The sequence below is a fragment of the Desarmillaria tabescens genome, assembly GCF_030435595.1.
Source record: "Desarmillaria tabescens strain CCBAS 213 chromosome Unknown EV420scaffold_2, whole genome shotgun sequence".
NCBI lineage: Eukaryota > Fungi > Basidiomycota > Agaricomycetes > Agaricales > Physalacriaceae > Desarmillaria > Desarmillaria tabescens.
In genome coordinates this window covers 1,500,507-1,519,040 of record NW_026848301.1, presented here as the reverse complement: position 1 = coordinate 1,519,040, position 18,534 = coordinate 1,500,507, and the positions used below count along the sequence as shown (strand labels likewise).

Sequence of the window (18,534 nt, the reverse complement as noted above, 5' to 3'; positions counted from 1 at the left end):
CGGGGAAAGTCGGTTTCATTTTTGCTGGCAACTACCATGCTCTCCGTCATTTCTCGCGCTCCAGGCATTCGTTCTCGACCTCTTTCATGGTCTCGAGCTCGCGCCCTGCACGTTTCTCCAGTGCGGTCATCTGGTCATGGCGTGTACACGGTATGTAGTATCCAGTAACATAGACATTCTTGCTCAACAAGTCCCCCAGACTGAACATGCTGTCCCGTTCTCCTTCAAGAACAGACCTCTTTTCGCTACAAAGATTGTAGCATTCCTTGGGTTCGGTTTTGCCCTACCCTTCATCGCTGGAGTCTACCACATGTCAGTTACTTTTATTAATGAGTATATTGCGTTCTGATCCCCCGTTCACAGCAATAAGAAGTAATTGCTTCTTGTTACTCGCCCGCGTTTGGACATAGATGGGATAGAAGCATAGATTATAGATATACTCTAAATCATTGTGGACACGGATAGAATAATACACCCTTATCATTGCTAAGGTTGAAAATTAGATTACTGGTCTGGTGGCACCCCGTAACACCACGTCGGAGTTCCGTCGACCAGACTGAAATTTTAAAGGTATTCACGGTGAATCTTACTGGCAGGATAACAGTTCGTGGCAATCTTATCTTAAATAACGCGTCGCGCTTAGACTACTGGGTCCGAAACTGCGCCCCACGTGTCAAAGATCTTTCGCACTTTAGAAGACAGCGATCATTTCATGTAACCTGTAACAGACAACAACGAGAGGACGCACTGTTTCCTTCTCAGATACACAAGGGTAAATGGCCGCTCGACTGCCTGTTTAAAAGCCGCGAGATCATGAGAACCTGATTGGAACAAGGGCTGGACATTCAGTGCGTCTTGATGGTGCATAGTAACCTTTACCGATGAGCTCGATTGTACCGTAAGGTGGGCAGAAGCCCTCAAGGGCATGTGTCAATGTCTTGGGAATAAATAAAAAATGCGTCGAGACGAATAAACCGATCCCTTGATACTGGCATTACTTACGTCGTACGCCGTTACATGCTCAGGCTGTAGCCATGTACTGGGGTCCTGAAAATGTCTTTATTCAGTGACCGATCTTTCGGGGACCCTATACGCACCTTGGAGGATTAGCTGTGTTTGCTGACTGGTCCCCGTCTCGCATCAGACAATAGTAGAAGCGATGTCTCATCGGGTCCGATTCAAGGGGGGAAGTGTTATAAGTCCCTTGACAAACGGATAGTCTTGGGCCCTTGACCATAAAGAGTTACCCATGATTGATGAACGTGGATGCAATATAACGTTAAAACATAAGCATTCGATTTTGATATAGAATAGGTTCAAATATGCAACTGAGGTCGCTCATTTCAGCCTCAAAAATGGAACTGGAGAGGACACCATTTGTCAGCCTGCGTACAGAAAGGGGAGGATAACCCACCTTAAAATTCCGAGCACAGGTAACTTTGGACAAAGGTTGGTATTTACTAGGATGAAAAGCAGGCATCGGACTTTGTTCATTTGATAACAGCGAAACCTTGATCAGTGCGGGTATTCAAAATATTGAATAGTTCGTCTGAATCAATGACTCAGTCACAGTGCCGTTGTGAACACGCTTCTCCTGGTTGGCATCAAAATGCTTCAGAGAAGCAAGAACCACTGCGTTCTTTCCTACCAAGAAAAGATCTCGTCGAGACGTTTGATGAAGACTATACAACGGCTATGCTCAGGGATGGTTCAGAGTCTGTCTTGGGCAGGTGCTCAGAACTGGTTCGGCATTCTCCACAGCAATCCAAAGCTCTGTGACGACAAAGATACGTACCTAATTCTGGCGAGCAACTGGTCCATGAATCCAAGGAGTTTACAGACACCGACATCAGATAGATATCAGTGAATTGGTAGTAATCGCAGGAAGTTTTCATTCGACAGGAATGAAACAGTAACCAAGAATTAACCTGGGCTAAAAGAAAGTCATGATTTTGATAATCTGATCGCGTAAAACAAGGGGGGCTCACTTGGATCATTTGGAAGTACTGGTGCCTCATGTCCGTGATTCAATACAAGTGTCGGAGAGCTAGGGTTGCCTTTGTTTCAGAGTATCATTGGTTTACACCGAGAAAGCAATCTGGTGGAACGGAGGCACGGTCAACAGCCCAGCCGCAGAAGTGATGAGGCCTGTGGTGATAATTCGACGGCACAGGACCCAGTTCTCTCGTTGTATTGTCGAGCTTAAACACATGAGAATATAGTACGAAATATTGTCGAAGAGACGACCTTGGTTGTCAATGGCAGCGCAATTGGAGAGCGGGCGCATGCTTTCCCTCTTTAATTGGGATATTGTGGGAGAACAGCATGAGAAACTAGGGCTGTTTAGGTATCGCTAGACTTAAACGCAGGGTGCAGGACGTCTGGGTAAGAAAAAAAAATATTCCGGGTTTTTGGCGCTACAAGCGATCGTACTGCAGGAAACTTACGTCCGTGTGCTACCGAACTAAGGCCCAGGGGGTAATCAGACACGGTGAATTTTTGTCGAAATGACCCCGATGGCCACGAAAGCCGGAATGACAACCATGGACAGAAAAATTCGCAACAGGCTCGGAGTAACTGGTGATAGAGGAAACCGGTTACACGGAAATCTGTTGAGAATGTTGAACAGCCTCAAATCGACCAGTCGAAACCTCAGTCGAACTTGAACTGAGTTGACCCTGACGTCATGCACCCACGCTGCCCGTCTCGAAGCCGTTGAACAGCAACACCAAATAGCCCCTTATTTGGGTTCCTAACCCCATTGTACAGCATTTGCTCCCGTTCAATTACCATTTCCATGCTTACCCCACCACGTTTCAATAACGCGGCCATTATTGAAGTTATCGGAAGAAACCTTGACTCGACGCTTGCATGCCGAAGGGCCAGGCGGCGAGTGACCTCGGATCCTTGTCTGCCAGAACGGCTACCTTCAACTGGTGGGTCTCCAAGCAGCCCTTTTTTTCTTCTACCAACATTCCATCTCAAGCATTCCTACAGCGCGAGGCCGAAAGTGTAGCACCTAATGAAATTCTTCGTCAACTGCGACGCACTCCTTCGCCATCGTCGAGTCCACCTGCAGAGGACGATGGCTTCACTCATACCCGTTCTTCTAGCGTGTCTACAGCCTCTGCTTCTGTGCGGTCCAATGCAAAGTACAAGCCTACAGACATACAAAGCCTCGGTGCTCCATGGAAGGAGCCTCAGGTGCGTTGGATTCTCCTCCGTTGAGTTCTTCCTGACCTAGCTTTCTTAGCCGTTTGAAGTCTTCCGTGCTGTGGAACGTAAGGATATCATGTACTTGATGGAGATTCGAGACAGAGCATTCCATGTAAGAGGTCACCCTACGCATTGACCGTGGTCTAACTTTACCTGACAGCTGTTACTCAGGAAGAGCGGAGACGCCACACCACTTCTGCATGCTATGCGAATAGGACAGTCGCACAAAGAAGTTGCTATCATTCTACTAGGAGCGTTCTCGCGATGGGTTAATCACCTAGATGAGGCAGACATTCAGAAGCCAAAGACTAAAGCCCTTCTCAAAGCACTACGTAAGTTCGTACTGTAACGCTCTGATATAGTGCGTGTGCTTACACGGCCGTTAGGTACGAATTTAAAGCTTGCCATAGACTATGGTCTAGCTCAGTCACAAAGTGATCTCACCGCATCATTCCTACAGACGCTCATCATGAGTGAAGGCGACAAATGGGTGTGGGACCAGGTTTCCAATGTCTCGCTTGCATTAAGAGCAGGAACAGCTGGCGAACCCGTCAAAGCGGCCAGCTCTGCCGTCCGCAAATTTGCTACTAAAGAATTGGGGAAGGCTGCACTCATCGCATCGCTGGAAGACTAGTATGTGCTCTATGAGATGCTTTTCTCGTTCTTAATTTCCCACATGTAGTGTTGCAAATGCAACTGTGGATCTACTAATGATGGCAGCATGGTCGTCAGCGTTGGATACAATTCCCGGTGAACAGATACCTGTATGATTTTGTCTATACGTCGTGGCCGATTTCGCTACTGACCCTGCGACAGACATATTTCTTCGCTCGAGATGACCGTGGTAAGATGCTGCTCGCTCTTTAGCTGTCGTCGCATCTGATATATATCTCAGTTTTCAAATGTTTTGCTGAACAGCTCGACAAGTACGCGGGTGCCATCCGTCATTCCTTAAGCAAACGTCTTAAGTGGCAACTGCGTGTTCTACGAGCTGTCATCGAGACGCGGACGACAAGTTACCGAGTTCGTCGCCTCCAGTTACATTGCCTATCTACACTTACTGTCTTCTAGAGAAAGGTGGAGCTATTGAGTGGTGAATTCGACTATGGTGAAGGCGTGTAAGATCTATCGTGGACATTTTTGCATCTGTATCTTGGGATTTTTTATTGACATCATTGTGAAGTACTACCCGTTAAACCTGACGATGTCCTGCTCATTAAGGTGCCATGTTGGTCTTAGATCCCAACCATCTGTGGCGTATAATGGAGCAAATATTAATTGCATGTCAGGCAGGATGACAAGTTGACCTAGTACTTTCTATCCATCGACTTGTCATGTAAAACTGTCCATGTAATTGTAGGCAGCCCTTGATCAGGGTACAATTTATTGTAGATTATTGATCGATCGTATATTCATCTGAATTTCAGTCCCTTCCCCCACACATATGCTACAACGATAACCAAGTTCAGAACGGCGGGTCCTAGATTAAGCTGGAAGATTGTGTACACCCAAATTGTAGCAAGAGGGGGGCACTGGCTGTCCTTTCAGAAAATCTTCAGAGGCAGAATATTAATTCACAAACCTGCTTCATGTTGACGAGCCACGAGCCTCTGCTTAGCAAGTAAACCATTCTTGGCCCAACGACATTAGCGATGACAAAAAATATGAACTGCATGGTTCTGTGCGACTTGTACCGGGTTGCTAAGAAGCGGTTTTAGTAGCTTTGCAGAAACAATTGTTGTACGCACTATAAAATATGAACACGGACAATACTAAAGAACCGTGAGGCTCTAGGGACGGAAAGATAAGAGCTGACGTACTTGGCACACCAGAAATCAGTTTATCTGTGAGGATCTCTAAGGTAGCAACTCTTCCATATTGTTGGTGTATCAGACTTTCCTGGGCGTTCCCCGTTTATGAGAATAATTTGGTGAAAGCGACAAGAGGCTGACGCACATTTCCATCATGACCAGTAAGAAGGTGAACGGGATTATCAACACAACGGCGTCGAATATTTCTTCTGCGAGAGGCGTGTCTTCCTCTTGGCCTTGTTTTATTCCTTCACTGCTAGGAGAGTCTTCTGCAGTGGCGACCTTGTGTAGAACGCCGGATTCGTTGATGAGGCGCCATTGTTCTTCTTCAGATAGTTGTATGAGTGGCTTGATAGGACTTTTGGCGGTAGTAGACGACGGCTCCTTCGTATTTGCTGTCTTCCGTTTGTTGGCCATGAGGGACGGAAGTAAACGGTGATCCGGTCAATTTATGAGTGACCGAGACTCATCAATTTCCTTCACCTTCAAATTTTTGTCGACACGATGTCTGACCATGAAGATCTTTTGAAACTTCTCAATGGCCATGGACAGGATTTTTTGAAATCTTTCTCCTTGCCTTCCTCGAAGGAGTTCACGAAGAAACGAAAACGAACACCCGAAGTTGAACCTGAAGATTCAGATGAATACGAAGAGTGGTCAGGAATAGGTGGTCAGTCGGATAGGGACCAAGACTCTACAGATGAAGAAGGAGAAGGTAAGTTCTTATATATAACAACTAGTACTTTGTATCGACATCCAAATAGATTCGTTTGAACAGGAAGACGATGATTTTACTGCAGAGAGTTCCTCCTTCTCCCCAAATGTAGTTGTATTCTCGGAGGCCAGCACTTCGAAACTTAAGGACAGCGACTACGTGGTAAAGTCCCAGAAGAAAGCTTTCATGGTAACAGTTCGATAGTATTGGTCCGTAAAACCTGTAGCTCATTCATCGCAGTCGTCCAAAATATCTAAACTGAAGGATGAAGTTAGAGGTGAAATAAAGAAATCAGAAGAGGAGGAGGAGGAAGACAGGTGTGACTTGTATTCTCTATGGATTTCAAGTCCTTATGCGCCTTCCAGGACCAATGCCCAGAATGATGCCCTTCTTCACCGTCTCGTTCACACGAAACTACTATCTGGGTCCCTAAATCCGGACCTTGATATGAAACCTGCTCAACGCAAAAAGGCACTTGCAGGACGTATCTTGGAGCTAAACGGCGATGCAAAGTTAGGCCGAGGTGAGAAATCTGTTCGGCAGGCCGAACGAAACAAGGCATCAAAGCGTATACGTGCGGGTCTATTGGAGAAGGAAAAACAGCGACAGAAGGCGCAGCTTGAAGAGGCATGCTTCGATTCTTTATTTCAGCATCGAATTCCCACTGATCTTTATTCAGGCTAAAAATATGGGCAATTATCACCGTTCCATCAAGAACGTGTTTGAACAACCGTCAGAGCCCCCCAATAAGAAGCGAGAACGCGGTTTACGAATGGGGGTTGGCAAGTTCAGTGGAGGGTTGCTCAAACTTAGTCAGGAGGACATCAGTAAGGCTCAAGGCAGGTCACATCGAGGCTTAGGCACTCGTGGCCGCAGCTATGGTCGAGGGCGTAGATGAGGTTATTTGATCACCTTTTTTGCATGTTATGGTACTGCGGAAGACAACTAGTACTAGTAAACGCCGAGCCATGTTCGCTTGTAAAACATATGCATACAACCTTAGGCATACTTTGTCATAGAACAAGGTTACAGGGGTATCTGCCGGCCTTCACCATCTATTAAGACTATATTAGGTCGCTCATCCCTTGGATATGAGATATAACTTCGGGGGGTTGACTGCCACGAAGAAGTCGAGCTCCGTTGTCGTGTGCAGTTAGGGCATGCCGAGCCTTGCCACTCCGCACCTGATGGTGTTCGTGGAATTCGTGGCGGCGATGGCGAGCTTGAAGACTGCGAGTCTGAATCTGATCTTTGTGTTTCAAGAAGGGTCAACCCTCGCTCGGAACTTGACAAAATGATGCGCCGCACCTGTATAGGACCTTTCCGTTCTCGTCTTGAACAATAATGGGTGATATATGCTTTTGTCGTGTCTCTGACCAGTTTCCCACCCTGTCCAAAATATAAGTAATTGCTGAATGGGCGTATAGCAGTTACAATCGTACCGGGTGATCTCATTACCTTCCCTGTCTCGGAATATCACCCTCATTCCACCAGGAACTATGTAATATGTGGACGGCTTCTTGCGCTCCTGGTCGTGAGAACTCCTGTGACGGCTCCGCTGTGAAGAAACGAAGATGCCGTTTAGGCAAAATTGAAAAAAAAAAAAGGCTCAGTCACTCCAAGAACATACCTTGTGATGATGAGAGCGTGAATGATGTGAGTGTCTCCGAGGAGGTGTCTCCTCTGTATGAGAGTGGTGTACAGGAACCGAAGGAGAAACACCCATCTGGCCATGTGTAAGTAGGTGCTTCGCCAACAATGAGTCGCGCTTACCTCCGGGTCGTGATACGTAGGCGTGCTACGTGGTACGTCTTGCAACATCGGATCTGAATGATCGTATTTGAATGAGCTGGAGTCTGACGTGGGTAGCTGTGAAGGATTTCCATCAAACAGTGACGGAAGAACAGGACTTTCCACTCGGCTATATCCCAGAGAAGATGGCCGGAGACTGTACCCTTCCTCGTAGACGGGTATTTGAGTCGGCTGATGCTCTACACCTTGCCGCGTGCTTTCCATTGGAGGAGGGAGCTTGTTGATGGGTTTAGGATGGGATCGCGTTAACCCATGACTGTCTTCTGTCAAATCCTCCGCGGAAAAATCTTTGTAGTAGAATCTTCCTGGGCCGGAAGTTGGCGACAATGGATCCGGATTGCGATGGTAGACCCCGACTTCTGATTCAGGATTAGGAAGTATTTCAAAGGATTCCATAGAATCCGTTGTAGTTGTAGCATAGCCGGTGTCGCGGCTAGCGCGACGATATTGAGGCTGTGATTTCTGAGCTTATTAGAATGCGAAAGGGAGTAAAGCAATGCTCACACATACCTGCGAGCCAGACGCACGTTTCTGTAGACGACGCCGCCTGGTCGATCCACCACTGGCTTGAGTGGGAGAATGATCTGACCCAGAACCCCTGCTGCCCTCGTGTGTCTGAGAGTATCCGTGCCAAGTGTCCATAGCAGGGTCTTCCATCATAGGAGAACCAGGTGGGCTGTTGCGGGGACCAAGCCGTTTGAAAATGTCGAATCGCATCTTGTGGGATGGGTAGGAATGTGAAGATACGTACACGATTCACTCAAACATCTTATATCGCGGCCATATGAAAAACATGAGGTACACATGCTTTTCGGTCGGCAGCTCAGTTGCCTTCAAGATACGCACTGACGTATTAGCAGCCTGTTGTGGTCGGTATAAACGTAGTTTTCATCTGCATTCCTACATCCAGAAGATGACGTACTACAAGCGGGTAAGAACAATTCCACGGCACCTTATCGATGTGCCAGATTCTGCAACTCACTCCATTCCAATTGCTTGACATGCGTCAATGCCTGAGTGGTCTTACTGATGGCGTCTGCGGCGTAGGATATTGCTAAAAGATCCATCGGAAGGCGTCCATCGGAAAGCGCAGTTAGCTTCAGCGTGAGCATTTGAATAGTCTGCTCCAGCGCCTTGATTGCATCCCTTAGAAGAGGAAGGGTTGTATTAAGATGAGCCTGGACAAGTTAAAGATCACTAGATGGATTCCGGATATTAATGAAAAGCATACGTCAGGTCCTCGAGTAAAAGCTGTGGAAGCCGGAGACGCTGCCTGCGAGCAAGAATCGCAAATGAGAAACATCGCATGATGAAAACGATAAGCCTTACCTTCACAGGAATCTTGGGGAGCGAGGTCGATAATTTTGGGATTGGCATAGCTTCAGTTGTGTTCTTTTCAGCTTGGGGAGGCGATGCCGAATTCAAAAGAACCAGTCGTTCTCTTCCAGCCCAGTCTGTTTCAGTCACGTAGACAGACCCGCAGACCACACATTCCTAAGTATACATTGACCACGAAGCATTGAAGAGCATCGGAATTATACCTACTTTATTGGAGTCACGCGCCGCTGCCTTGGGAGGGCGAACCAACGGTACGCCGAAACACTGCGCATTTGGACATTCATCTCCCAGCATAGCCCAGCCCTGTAGCAAACGTTTGCCAAGCTCCACAGAAGCCATGTCAGACTGTTCTCGTCGGCGCCGGCCTTCTTCAGTCTCGGGAGGCAAGACAAAGGTGGGCGAGCTAAGGCCGCTGGAAACTTCGGTTGGTGGGGTCGAAATGTGGGTGATTTGTGATGCAGACGACATGCTTGAGGAGGATGACGTTGTTGAGACTGGCGGTAGATTGGCTAGAGCTATGAAAATGAGATAAGGAAACGTGAACTATTGTAAATACACGTACTGCCCGGCTTTTCGTCGCAGCTAGCACAGTAATGGACGACTGGTGTCTGGCCGTTGGGAGATCGCATTAGAGGAACATTGCACCCAGAATTTTGACAAGTACGATCAGTTAGTACCTGTAAAAAGTCCAGTAGTAGTCCATTTCAACAAATGACAGGCTTACCCAGCCCTTGAGCATGTATTCTCCAAGGCGTTCAGATATCTCCTTCATTTCGCGAGAGTGACAGTGGTGGATCAAAGGAAAGATAAATGATGATCGCCGGCATCTTAGCCTGGTATCTCAACGTCAAACGTCCGAAGATGGTGTTGCTCCTCGTTCCCCGGGCACTTTCTTACTGTCATGGTGTCTGGTACAAGTTTCAAAGTGAAGAATACCGTTGACTCGTGTAGTAAACGTTGAAATCCAACATTAATAACTATTTGTAAGTATGTGAAGCCAAATGACATTCTGGGAGAAACATCGCGGGACATGTTTTTTTTTCTCCATGAGGCGGCCGTTGCAAATGTCAACGTTACCGGTAACATTGGAGCAGCGTTGAGCGTTTATCATTGTTGAAGTTCCCGCGGCTACCGGTCCGGTAGCCCGTACGACGCTCATCCAGGTGCCACGACACCCTTTATAGCCCCCAGCCCATGAAGTGGCGGAGATACTGGCCAGAGTCCCTCTTTCTTGTTCTCGTGGTTGCGCTAGAGGGCACCAGACTTGGTCATCATGATACCAAGGCATCGACACCGTGGAAGGGAACCGGTTGGACTACGCAGCGCAAGCTGGAATCGCGGTACGGCAATCGGGTCCATCATCTTAAGCGTCTCGCTCACATTGTTCAGGGAGAGAATACGCGAACTTTGGTACCATGGCTTCGACAATTACATGAACCACGGTGAGTGCTTGCCGCTGTTGTGGTTGAACGTAGACTAACCTTTGGTTTCAGCATTTCCCTTAGACGAGGTGGGCGGCAGGGCAATATTTCGCACATCGTTTCCTAATCCATGAGCCGCCAGTTGACGCCATTAACATGCTCTGGACAGGGCCCCGACTGGGGTAACCCGTAAGTGAGTCTTGCATATACTAGCCATCTTTGAATGTCTGAATGTCTGGCCTATAGTAACAACATAGCGTCCAATGACGTCGCGGGAAACTTCTCTCTTACTTTGATTGATGTGCTTGACACGTTTATTGTGCTCGACGACCGACAAGGCTTTGACACTGCAGTCAAGAACGTTATACAGTCCGTATCTTTCGACGTCAACACCAGACCCCAGGTATTCGAAACCTACTATCCGAGTGCTAGGAGGCCTTCTTTCAGGACACATATTTGCGAACCAGACCGGTCAACCCTTCTATCTGCCTTGGTATCGTGGCGAGCTTCTGCGGATGGCCCATGATCTCGGAAAGAGGTTACTACCAGCGTTCTCTACCCCGATAGGTCTACCGTACGCTAGAGTATGCTCTTCCTTGACACTTCTTAAGCAGGCTCATCATCTCATTTTGCAGATAAACCTTCGTCATGGCTTGGTCAGAGGTGAAACATTGGAGACGTGTGAGTGCTAAACTAACATTACATCCTTTCACTGATTTATCCAAATTTTAGGCACCGCTGGTGCAGGGTCATTAATGCTTGAATTTGCAACACTTAGCAGATTGACTGGTGATGACCGCTTTGAAAAAGCCGCGTACAAGGCATTCTTTGCTCTTTGGAATCGCAAGACAGATATTGGTCTTGTTGGGAATACGATTAATACATGGACTGGGGTGCTTCTTCTTTTGTCCCAAAAATACTGGTATTCCTGACATTGCTTTTAGGACTGGACGGCACCTGAAATTACCGGGATTGGCGCAGGGGTGGATTCTTTCTATGAATATGCCTTAAAATGGTATATTCTCAGTGGCATGTCTTCCGTTGTTGTTCGCCGTCTTTAATCATTCAACAAGTACACAGGTGAGATCGAGTTCCTCGACGTATGGGATGACGCCTATGCATCAATAATGAGGTATTCAAGAGCCACTGATGGGTTCTGGGTATGTCGGATGCTTTTGCATAGACACGAATTCTTTCTGATGCGATTTCTCAGTACAGAAATGTAAACATAAAAAGTGGTGATACAGCCTATTATACCGTGGATTCCTTATCCGCTTTTTGGCCTGGCTTGCAGGTATTGGCAGGGGATGTTGACAGCGCTATCAAGCTTCACATGATGTGTATGTGATGTGAACATCTATTGTGTGCTTTTACTGACATTTATTTCTCGCAGACTACAACCTATGGCGTCGCTATTCTGGCCTTCCGGAAGTCTTTGACACAAACTACAAGCAGGCGACTTCGCATCAATATCCATTACGCCCAGGTTTGCCTCTTCAACCCTTAAATTATATTTGAACAACACCGACCCTGGCGCTAGAATTCATTGAATCTACGTGGTATCTCTATCGTGTATGGCTTCCTATTGCTGCGAATTTAATGCTCTTTATTAAATGATCCCAACAGGCTACACGGGATCCCTTCTACCTTGATGTTGGCGAACGAATACTATTTGATATCATCACACGGTCCAAAGTCGATTGTGGACTATCTGGAATTCAAGATCTAAGAACAAACAAGCGCGACGATAGAATGGAGTCTTTCGCCTTGTCGGAAACATTGAAAGTAAGACCTATACCCTGCTTCTCTCTGTCAACTCTGATGACTGGCTCTAGTACCTATATCTCTTGTTCGATGAGGAGAACCCTCTTCATAGCGATGACTCGAACTATGTTTTCACGACAGAAGGGCACATCCTCACTCTGGGCCCAGAAAACATCAAACCAATGTCCCCTGCTCGACGGAAAACACGAAAAATAATGAATCATCAGTGTCCCGCTTACGCACCGCCCAATTTACCTTATGATACAAAATCTTTAGGTAGTGGACTAGTGAAAGGAATCAGGTCTCGAGCGGATGTCGATTATGCTAGAGAGCTAGTCAGCATTCTACCCACCGAGGCTGAGAGAACTGCATGGTCAATATATGGCTGGTGCGAACGTCCAAAGGCTGATGTATTTGTAAGTCCAGCATCACAAGTTGGTCCTTTCTGGAACTTGATTATAGGTTTCCAGACATATGACTTCATTCTGTCGTCTGGTGGCAAGGCGGTTCCCGAGGATCTCAGTCCCAGTCTACTAAAGGTCGTCTTGATTCCAGAGGGGTTTATTGTGAATAATGTCACCGGTATACGAGCTCATATTGTCAGGCGGTTAGATGGGAAGGGATATGAAATTCGAAAACGTATGGTATCCCGCACTTGTATGTTCTATTGTTCCACACTTAACGTTCCACAGTTGGACATTATTCTGTACGACCCGGGCAGCTCGTCTACATTAACGATACTTCACTTTTCGCGAACCAGGCGGACACCATTATCGAAAGTTTGAAGGAGAGGGACCCAGACGTACTCCTTCGATTCCATATCGAAGGTGTCGACCCGATGTTACGCTTGGTCGACATCCAAGACCTTTCCGATAACCACGAAACATACCTTACCGCATGGACTAGTTTTTTCGGTGGTGATCTATCACTGGCAGCTCATTACGAACAAACGCCCCTACGTTTCGCAGATCCCGATGGATTACCTATATACCGTGTGGACGACAATCTTCTAGGATGCTCCCCTTACAAATCATCTTATAAGGATAGCGTGTTATTGACCTACCGAGGCGATTGTACCTTCCTTCAAAAACTACTCATGGCGCGATCAGCAGGAGCAGCAGGTGTCCTTGTTGTTAGTGATGAAGACGTGGCTTTAAATCCCACTGCGAATGCCGACGAGCTGTTAGCCGCCGGAGACATAGACGACGTGGTGATCGCAGTTTTGCCTCGCCAAGCAGGTAACCTCATCGATGAGATGATGGATATGGCTGAGAGTAGGGGTATAGGGAGAGTTATGGTTGCCCTGGATCCTTCGAGGTATACGGAGAGTGTTGAGGAGGTACAGGAGGTGGAGGAGCAGGGGGTGCCGTCTAATCGGATATTGTATCTCAATGGACATCCGCTACTCAACACAAGATTGTTGGTTTGATAACATTATCACTATCGTTCATCTATTTCATCCCGAGGTTTATTTGGTTGAGCCATCCGTGCGATGCCAAAAGAGGACGAAGAGAGGACGTTGTGTTTTCTTCCACGTTGTTTATCCGAAGAGAACCACGGCCCCGAGTCGAGTCGAGTATGTATAAAAACCCAAAGAATAGCTGTTGTTAAACGGCCCGGTATAATTCTCACTAGCGTCATTTCAAGGGACGTCCATAGCTTCTCGACGTTATTGATGGGCAGCGGCGTCTATCATATAAAAGGACCAACAGAAGTCTACAAGGTCTATAATGATAAATTCTAGTCGTCAGATTGAACAATGGAATAAATGGGTGCGTCTAGCGTGGATGCTGCCTTTAGGAACAGCAACTCTATGATGAACAGATACTCGATGGTTTTTCCACCAAGGTCAGAGATCAGCTGGCCCGCTGCTCTGGCAGATCCGCCTGTAGAACGCGATCAGTGGGTCCCAGGAGCAATATGTGGAGGAACTGGACCTGTAGCAATCAAATCATCCACTACAATCACCGTCTGACCAGGCTTGACAGAGTCTGCTTGCATCTCGAAAGAATCCTACAGGATCTATCAGTCCCACAAACTAATTTTTTTCTCAACAAAATGTGACACGCACAGTGCCATATTCCTTTCTCGTAGGTAGCAGAAACGCACTGGCCCGGAAGTTTTCCCTTTTTTCGTACAGGAGCGAAAGCGGCGCCTAGCCTGAGCGCGATGATTGGACCGAGGAGGAAACCACGCGCATCGAGGCCCACGACGACGTCGATCTTGCCTGTGGGGGACTTGGGTAGTGTCGTCGACGTGATGTGGTGTATGAGGTGCGTGATGAGCGTCTCAAATGCCAACGGGTCTCGTAGAATGGGGAAGATATCCAGAAAAACGATTCCCTACGTTTCTGTCGGTAAAATAGCATGAAAATAACGAAACTTGTCACCTTCTTTGGGAAGTCTGGATGAGATGTGAGGCGACTCTTGATCAAGTCGATGTCTGCCATCACGGTTGAGAGTCAAGGAACGGCCAGAACATCATCAACTCGGTCAACAAGTTTGCAGATATTTCAATCCCTTGCAGTTTATATTTGATTCAATGTCAGATGTAATGCGTGTTCATGATCATGGTGCGTGCTCATATATAATGCCATAGAAAGAGCATAGAAAACAATAAGCACTATGTACGTTACACCGACTCCAAAATCTCCGGCTCCTTGAAGTCTTTCGCAATGCGCGTACCAGTCTCCTGTAAAATAAATTAGAAACTGGTCCAACAAAAGAGTAGGCATACTCACATCCGTTGACTCGCCGTGGAGCTCCATCAGCTTGTTAACATCGAACTTGGGTGCCTTCAAGATTTTCGCCTTGCGCACGTATACGTTCTGAAGCGGGTAAATGCTTCTCGACGCCTTCTCAATCTCACGCCCAATCGCCTCCGGGATGAACTTTTGCACCAAGTCCTTCAAGTCGCAGTTGACTGACTCGCGCGTCATGATCTCGAACATCTTTTTCCGGATTTCTCGTATTTGACTCGACTGAGCGTATGTGGTCTTCTTCACCTGCGATGGGCGTCGCTTGGTGAAGCCGATGGCGAAAAGTCGGAGGAGGTAGCCGTCAGTCGTCTTGACGTCGACGTGGGCTTCGATGAGGGTCTGCCACTTGCGGACAAGGGAACGGAGTTTGTCGGATGTGAAGTCCATGCCGTGGAAATTTGTCAGGCAGTTCTTGCCCTGGACCTCATCAATTCGCAGACGCATTTTGCGGAAGGACTGCTCCTCATCCTTGTTAAGATCACCCAACGACACCTCAATGATACGGCCCTTAAGAGAGTCGTTGGCATTTTCTAAAATGAGTGTCAGGTTTCCTAACGTTTACTGAGTGGATACGGAACGCACTTAGGCCCTGCGACCGGTTGACGAGAGTTTTGCCAACGTTGCGAACTTCAAAGATAGAAGGCGCCTTGATATCATACCACTCTGCAACACTGTCAATATATGCGGAGCGTCCTAGGACATAGCAACGCACCCTTGCGAGAGAAAGGGTCAACGACCTTTTTCTTAATACCCTTCTTACCCTTCGAGAGGCGCTTGTTCTGGAACGGCGGTCAGTATACGCGAGGCAGAAGTTCACAGCAAGTGCCAGTACCTTTCCGACAGCCATAGTGGATAATTAGAACCGTCAACGGCGTGTAGGGAACCGCTGAACGAGTGGAAGCCGGCACTTGGACGGGCTGAGTTTTGAGGAGGAAGGCTAATAATTTGGCTGTGTTGACCTGGCACTGCTTGTGTGGCTCAAACCTTAATCTACATAACTGTATAGCTGTGATGGTCACATATGTCACATGTCACATGTTCACTCGTCCACAATTTGACTTGGCGTGTCGCGTTCTCGCTGAGAAATATGTCCATACAGTTTCCTCGCCAGCAACGACGCCGTTGAAAGGCTGGTCTTGGAATGAGCATGCCGTGCGTTTGTTTTCTCTGGGCTAGCAACTCTGTTTCATTCTTGTATTGCTAGTCGATAAATGGACTTGGATACCTGTCTCGACGGACAATGCACACTCGCCGTCTCACATCTGTGTATTCAGACAATGATGAAATTTACAATGAGGAATACGAAGAACAGCAAGATGAATCGACGGCTGTTGCCATACCTGATGTGACGCTGATATGCCAGCAGTATATCGTTTATTCCGCAACATTTCAAGTTCCTGCATTCTACTTTACCATGCATGATTGCAGTATGTAATTCGTTGCAGTTCTATCGCATAGCTGAATCGCCGACAGATGGTAGTCCACTGGGACTTGCGGATATTATGAATACATCACTGTTCCGACCTTCTGTATTTGATACCGCCGAGCGTACGACATTTGCGCTAAGCACTCCTGATCAAATGTTTCCCCTCTTGTCACAAGGAGATCATCCAACACTGGGTACCCCCAGCTGGTACTTCCATCCCTGCGAGAGCGCCCGTGCAGTCGATGAGCTGATGACGGAGCTAGGCAAAGCTGAATTGACGACGGAAGGACGGCTTGTTCGCTGGATAGAAATGTGGATCATGGTCGTCGGTAGTGTTGTAGATTTGTCTCAGTGAAACAAGAATGAAAAAAAGATAATGTAGGCATGGATCACAGATGAGCCAGAAATACCAAATGGAGGCTTAGCTTACCGGGTCCACTAAATGCCTACATGGCTGGTGTTCCGTTCGTGACCGTCTGCTACCCCGCTTACTTGTACCTCCGATTTTCTGTGCAAACTGTACGCTGAACTGCGCTCATTACGGGAGTATCGTACGATCCAAGGTACGGAGATGTTGTATCTGATACTGAAACATATGATCGTACGATTAGCAGATCACCGAGATAGTACAAATAATAAAAGCCAGAATGCTTAGGACATCCATCGCTGCTTCCCGTTCTTTCTTCCATACCGTCCCTTCCTACTCTCGCTCAATGGTACGTCCCTTCGTCGTCGAGCTCGACGTCCACGCTCACTTTCCAACAGACCATCGAAGCTGTCATCGTCGCTGCCGCTCGCACCCCTACCGGCTCCATCAACGGCTCTCTCAAGACCTTCACTGCTCCCCAGCTCGGTGCTGAGGCCCTCAAACACGCGCTTGCATCCAAGAACATCGACCCTGCCCTCGTTGAGGAGGTCTACTTTGGCAATGTCGTCCAGGCTGGTGTCGGTCAGTCCCCTGCGCGTCAGGCCGCACTCAACGCCGGTCTCAGCAAGAGCTCTGACGCGACCACCATCAACAAGGTCTGTGCTAGCGGAATGAAGTCTGTCATTCTCGCTGCACAGAGCATCATGATCGGTGACAGGAGTATCGTGGCTGCAGGCGGAATGGAAAGCATGAGCAACGCGCCGTAAGCACCCGTACTTCCTCTGTTCGAACTACTGTCAACTAACATACACCCAGTTTCCTCCATCCCCGTCACAACCCTGCTTTCGGTAAATACACTGCTATCGACTCATTGGAACTCGATGGTCTCTGGGATGTCTTCAACAACCAGGCCATGGGAAACTGTGGTGAATCGGCTGCCGTGAAGCTCGACATCTCACGCGAGTCCCAGGATCAGCATGCCATCGAATCCTACCAGCGTGCGACGCGTGCATGGAAGGAAGGTGCCTTTGACGCCGAAATTGTGCCGCTCACCGTGAAGGGCAAGAAGGGCGACACGATTGTGAGGGAAGACGAGGAGTATAAGCGTGTCATCTACGAAAAGGTCCCATCCCTCAAGTCTGCCTTCAAGCAGGGTGGCAGCATCACCGCCGCCAACTCATCACCGCTTAACGACGGTGCATCGGCTCTCATTCTCATGTCAGCAGAAAAGGCCAAGGAACTAGGTCTCCAGCCTCTCGCCAAAATCATCTGTACGTCTGATTATAGGTCCCCCGCAATTCAAGCTATTGACCCTGATCTCCATTTCATAATAGCATATGCCGATGCCGGTGTCGACCCCATCGATTTCCCTATCGCACCAACGGTTGCTCTTCCCAAGGCTCTTGAGAAGGCCAACCTGACCGTGAAGGACATATCGCTCTTCGAAATCAACGAAGCCTTCTCTGTTGTCGTTCGTATCGCAGAAAAGGTCCTCGGCATCGATCCCTCCAAGATCAACGTCAACGGGTAAGTTCACCCTCTTTTGGTGGAATTGTATCTCACGTACTTTACAGTGGTGCAGTCGCCCTCGGCCATGCAATCGGTAGCTCAGGCTCGAGAATTATTGTTTCCCTTGTTCACGCTTTGAAGTCCGGAGAATATGGTGCCGCGGGTGTCTGTAACGGGGTGCGTCCTTCCACTATCGCTTTATCTCGTCCGCTTACTTATCCTTCTTTGATTAGGGCGGTGCCGCTTCGGCCATTGTTATACAAAAACTGTAATTTTAGATCGTCTATATATTCCGCTACTGCTTGCTGCCAATAAAATGAGGAATGAAATACCACACGGGTCAATATATGATAAGGACGCCAAGTCATCTGGTACGTTTTCCTTTGATGACGCGACT

The 18,534-nt window shown here is 47.8% G+C and overlaps 10 protein-coding genes across 10 annotated transcripts; 5 read left to right on the top strand and 5 right to left on the bottom strand.

Moving 5' to 3' along the window:
- Window positions 1-13: 13 nt before the first annotated feature.
- EV420DRAFT_1503735 (uncharacterized protein) lies at window positions 14-491 on the top strand. The gene is made up of 3 exons (XM_060471200.1): window positions 14-150; window positions 200-312; window positions 364-491. Exons 1-3 carry the CDS (start codon window positions 37-39, stop codon window positions 374-376), a joined length of 240 nt encoding a protein of 79 aa, XP_060338583.1. The 5' UTR covers window positions 14-36; the 3' UTR covers window positions 377-491.
- Window positions 492-2,779: 2,288 nt separating this feature from the next.
- Window positions 2,780-4,543, top strand: EV420DRAFT_1503720 (uncharacterized protein). The gene is made up of 9 exons (XM_060471199.1): window positions 2,780-2,936; window positions 2,987-3,204; window positions 3,254-3,328; window positions 3,377-3,548; window positions 3,603-3,849; window positions 3,899-3,980; window positions 4,033-4,060; window positions 4,112-4,239; window positions 4,288-4,543. The coding sequence occupies exons 1-9, from the start codon at window positions 2,798-2,800 to the stop codon at window positions 4,336-4,338; spliced, it is 1,140 nt and encodes a 379-aa protein (XP_060338582.1). The 5' UTR covers window positions 2,780-2,797; the 3' UTR covers window positions 4,339-4,543.
- Window positions 4,544-5,469, bottom strand: EV420DRAFT_1503711 (uncharacterized protein). Its single transcript, XM_060471198.1, has 5 exons — window positions 5,173-5,469; window positions 5,037-5,110; window positions 4,965-4,988; window positions 4,799-4,917; window positions 4,544-4,748 (listed from the first exon to the last, which is right to left on the bottom strand). Exons 1-5 carry the CDS (start codon window positions 5,442-5,444, stop codon window positions 4,629-4,631), a joined length of 609 nt encoding a protein of 202 aa, XP_060338581.1. The 5' UTR covers window positions 5,445-5,469; the 3' UTR covers window positions 4,544-4,628.
- A 62-nt stretch (window positions 5,470-5,531) lies between these two features.
- EV420DRAFT_1473999 (uncharacterized protein) lies at window positions 5,532-6,426 on the top strand (the record flags this gene model as incomplete). The annotated part of the gene is made up of 4 exons (XM_060469184.1): window positions 5,532-5,742; window positions 5,792-5,931; window positions 5,983-6,059; window positions 6,108-6,426. 4 exons carry the CDS (start codon window positions 5,532-5,534, stop codon window positions 6,424-6,426), a joined length of 747 nt encoding a protein of 248 aa, XP_060338580.1.
- A 144-nt stretch (window positions 6,427-6,570) lies between these two features.
- Window positions 6,571-8,389, bottom strand: EV420DRAFT_457077 (uncharacterized protein). Its single transcript, XM_060482209.1, has 6 exons — window positions 8,065-8,389; window positions 7,516-8,007; window positions 7,373-7,468; window positions 7,185-7,300; window positions 7,051-7,131; window positions 6,571-6,991 (listed from the first exon to the last, which is right to left on the bottom strand). The coding sequence occupies exons 1-6, from the start codon at window positions 8,269-8,271 to the stop codon at window positions 6,769-6,771; spliced, it is 1,215 nt and encodes a 404-aa protein (XP_060338579.1). The 5' UTR covers window positions 8,272-8,389; the 3' UTR covers window positions 6,571-6,768.
- Window positions 8,390-8,507: 118 nt separating this feature from the next.
- On the bottom strand, window positions 8,508-9,664 carry EV420DRAFT_1635554 (uncharacterized protein; the record flags this gene model as incomplete). The annotated part of the gene is made up of 6 exons (XM_060476464.1): window positions 8,508-8,732; window positions 8,786-8,827; window positions 8,884-9,048; window positions 9,100-9,401; window positions 9,455-9,569; window positions 9,617-9,664. The coding sequence occupies 6 exons, from the start codon at window positions 9,662-9,664 to the stop codon at window positions 8,508-8,510; spliced, it is 897 nt and encodes a 298-aa protein (XP_060338578.1).
- Window positions 9,665-10,086: 422 nt separating this feature from the next.
- Window positions 10,087-13,506, top strand: EV420DRAFT_1616939 (alpha mannosidase-like protein; the record flags this gene model as incomplete). The annotated part of the gene is made up of 17 exons (XM_060475181.1): window positions 10,087-10,232; window positions 10,282-10,334; window positions 10,386-10,402; window positions 10,456-10,502; window positions 10,560-10,682; window positions 10,717-10,897; window positions 10,949-10,994; window positions 11,046-11,206; window positions 11,258-11,342; window positions 11,394-11,473; window positions 11,527-11,653; window positions 11,707-11,799; window positions 11,854-11,885; window positions 11,940-12,098; window positions 12,149-12,493; window positions 12,548-12,716; window positions 12,770-13,506. The coding sequence occupies 17 exons, from the start codon at window positions 10,087-10,089 to the stop codon at window positions 13,504-13,506; spliced, it is 2,601 nt and encodes an 866-aa protein (XP_060338577.1).
- A 311-nt stretch (window positions 13,507-13,817) lies between these two features.
- On the bottom strand, window positions 13,818-14,526 carry EV420DRAFT_1616938 (adenine phosphoribosyltransferase; the record flags this gene model as incomplete). Its single annotated transcript, XM_060475180.1, has 5 exons — window positions 13,818-13,963; window positions 14,015-14,090; window positions 14,149-14,164; window positions 14,187-14,419; window positions 14,467-14,526. 5 exons carry the CDS (start codon window positions 14,524-14,526, stop codon window positions 13,818-13,820), a joined length of 531 nt encoding a protein of 176 aa, XP_060338576.1.
- Window positions 14,527-14,708: 182 nt separating this feature from the next.
- Window positions 14,709-15,682, bottom strand: EV420DRAFT_1616937 (putative S-phase-specific ribosomal protein cyc07; the record flags this gene model as incomplete). Its single annotated transcript, XM_060475179.1, has 5 exons — window positions 14,709-14,768; window positions 14,818-15,365; window positions 15,418-15,498; window positions 15,548-15,614; window positions 15,668-15,682. 5 exons carry the CDS (start codon window positions 15,680-15,682, stop codon window positions 14,709-14,711), a joined length of 771 nt encoding a protein of 256 aa, XP_060338575.1.
- Window positions 15,683-15,870: 188 nt separating this feature from the next.
- Window positions 15,871-18,409, top strand: EV420DRAFT_1259797 (acetyl-CoA acetyltransferase; the record flags this gene model as incomplete). Its single annotated transcript, XM_060466973.1, has 10 exons — window positions 15,871-15,987; window positions 16,040-16,262; window positions 16,309-16,598; window positions 16,687-16,780; window positions 16,809-16,862; window positions 16,908-17,391; window positions 17,445-17,899; window positions 17,963-18,155; window positions 18,203-18,314; window positions 18,371-18,409. 10 exons carry the CDS (start codon window positions 15,871-15,873, stop codon window positions 18,407-18,409), a joined length of 2,061 nt encoding a protein of 686 aa, XP_060338574.1.
- Window positions 18,410-18,534: the final 125 nt, after the last annotated feature.

Excerpts from the sequence above, each read along its gene's own strand:
- EV420DRAFT_1503735 (XM_060471200.1), top strand. The coding sequence starts at position 37 with ATGCTCTCCGTCATTTCTCGCGCTCCAGGCATTCGTTCTCGACCTCTT. Across the intron at positions 151-199 it reads CTGGTCATGGCGTGTACACG|ACTGAACATGCTGTCCCGTT; the intron begins GTATGTAGTATC and ends CAAGTCCCCCAG.
- EV420DRAFT_1503720 (XM_060471199.1), top strand. The coding sequence starts at position 2,798 with ATGCTTACCCCACCACGTTTCAATAACGCGGCCATTATTGAAGTTATC. Across the intron at positions 3,329-3,376 it reads TTCGAGACAGAGCATTCCAT|CTGTTACTCAGGAAGAGCGG; the intron begins GTAAGAGGTCAC and ends TTTACCTGACAG. Across the intron at positions 3,549-3,602 it reads AGCCCTTCTCAAAGCACTAC|GTACGAATTTAAAGCTTGCC; the intron begins GTAAGTTCGTAC and ends CACGGCCGTTAG.
- EV420DRAFT_1503711 (XM_060471198.1), bottom strand. The coding sequence starts at position 5,444 with ATGGCCAACAAACGGAAGACAGCAAATACGAAGGAGCCGTCGTCTACT. Across the intron at positions 5,111-5,172 it reads TTACTGGTCATGATGGAAAT|TCTGATACACCAACAATATG; the intron begins GTGCGTCAGCCT and ends CGCCCAGGAAAG. Across the intron at positions 4,918-4,964 it reads GTCCGTGTTCATATTTTATA|CAACCCGGTACAAGTCGCAC; the intron begins GTGCGTACAACA and ends ACCGCTTCTTAG.
- EV420DRAFT_457077 (XM_060482209.1), bottom strand. The coding sequence starts at position 8,271 with ATGCGATTCGACATTTTCAAACGGCTTGGTCCCCGCAACAGCCCACCT. Across the intron at positions 8,008-8,064 it reads AACGTGCGTCTGGCTCGCAG|CCTCAATATCGTCGCGCTAG; the intron begins GTATGTGTGAGC and ends CAGAAATCACAG. Across the intron at positions 6,992-7,050 it reads AACGGAAAGGTCCTATACAG|ATCAGATTCAGACTCGCAGT; the intron begins GTGCGGCGCATC and ends TGAAACACAAAG.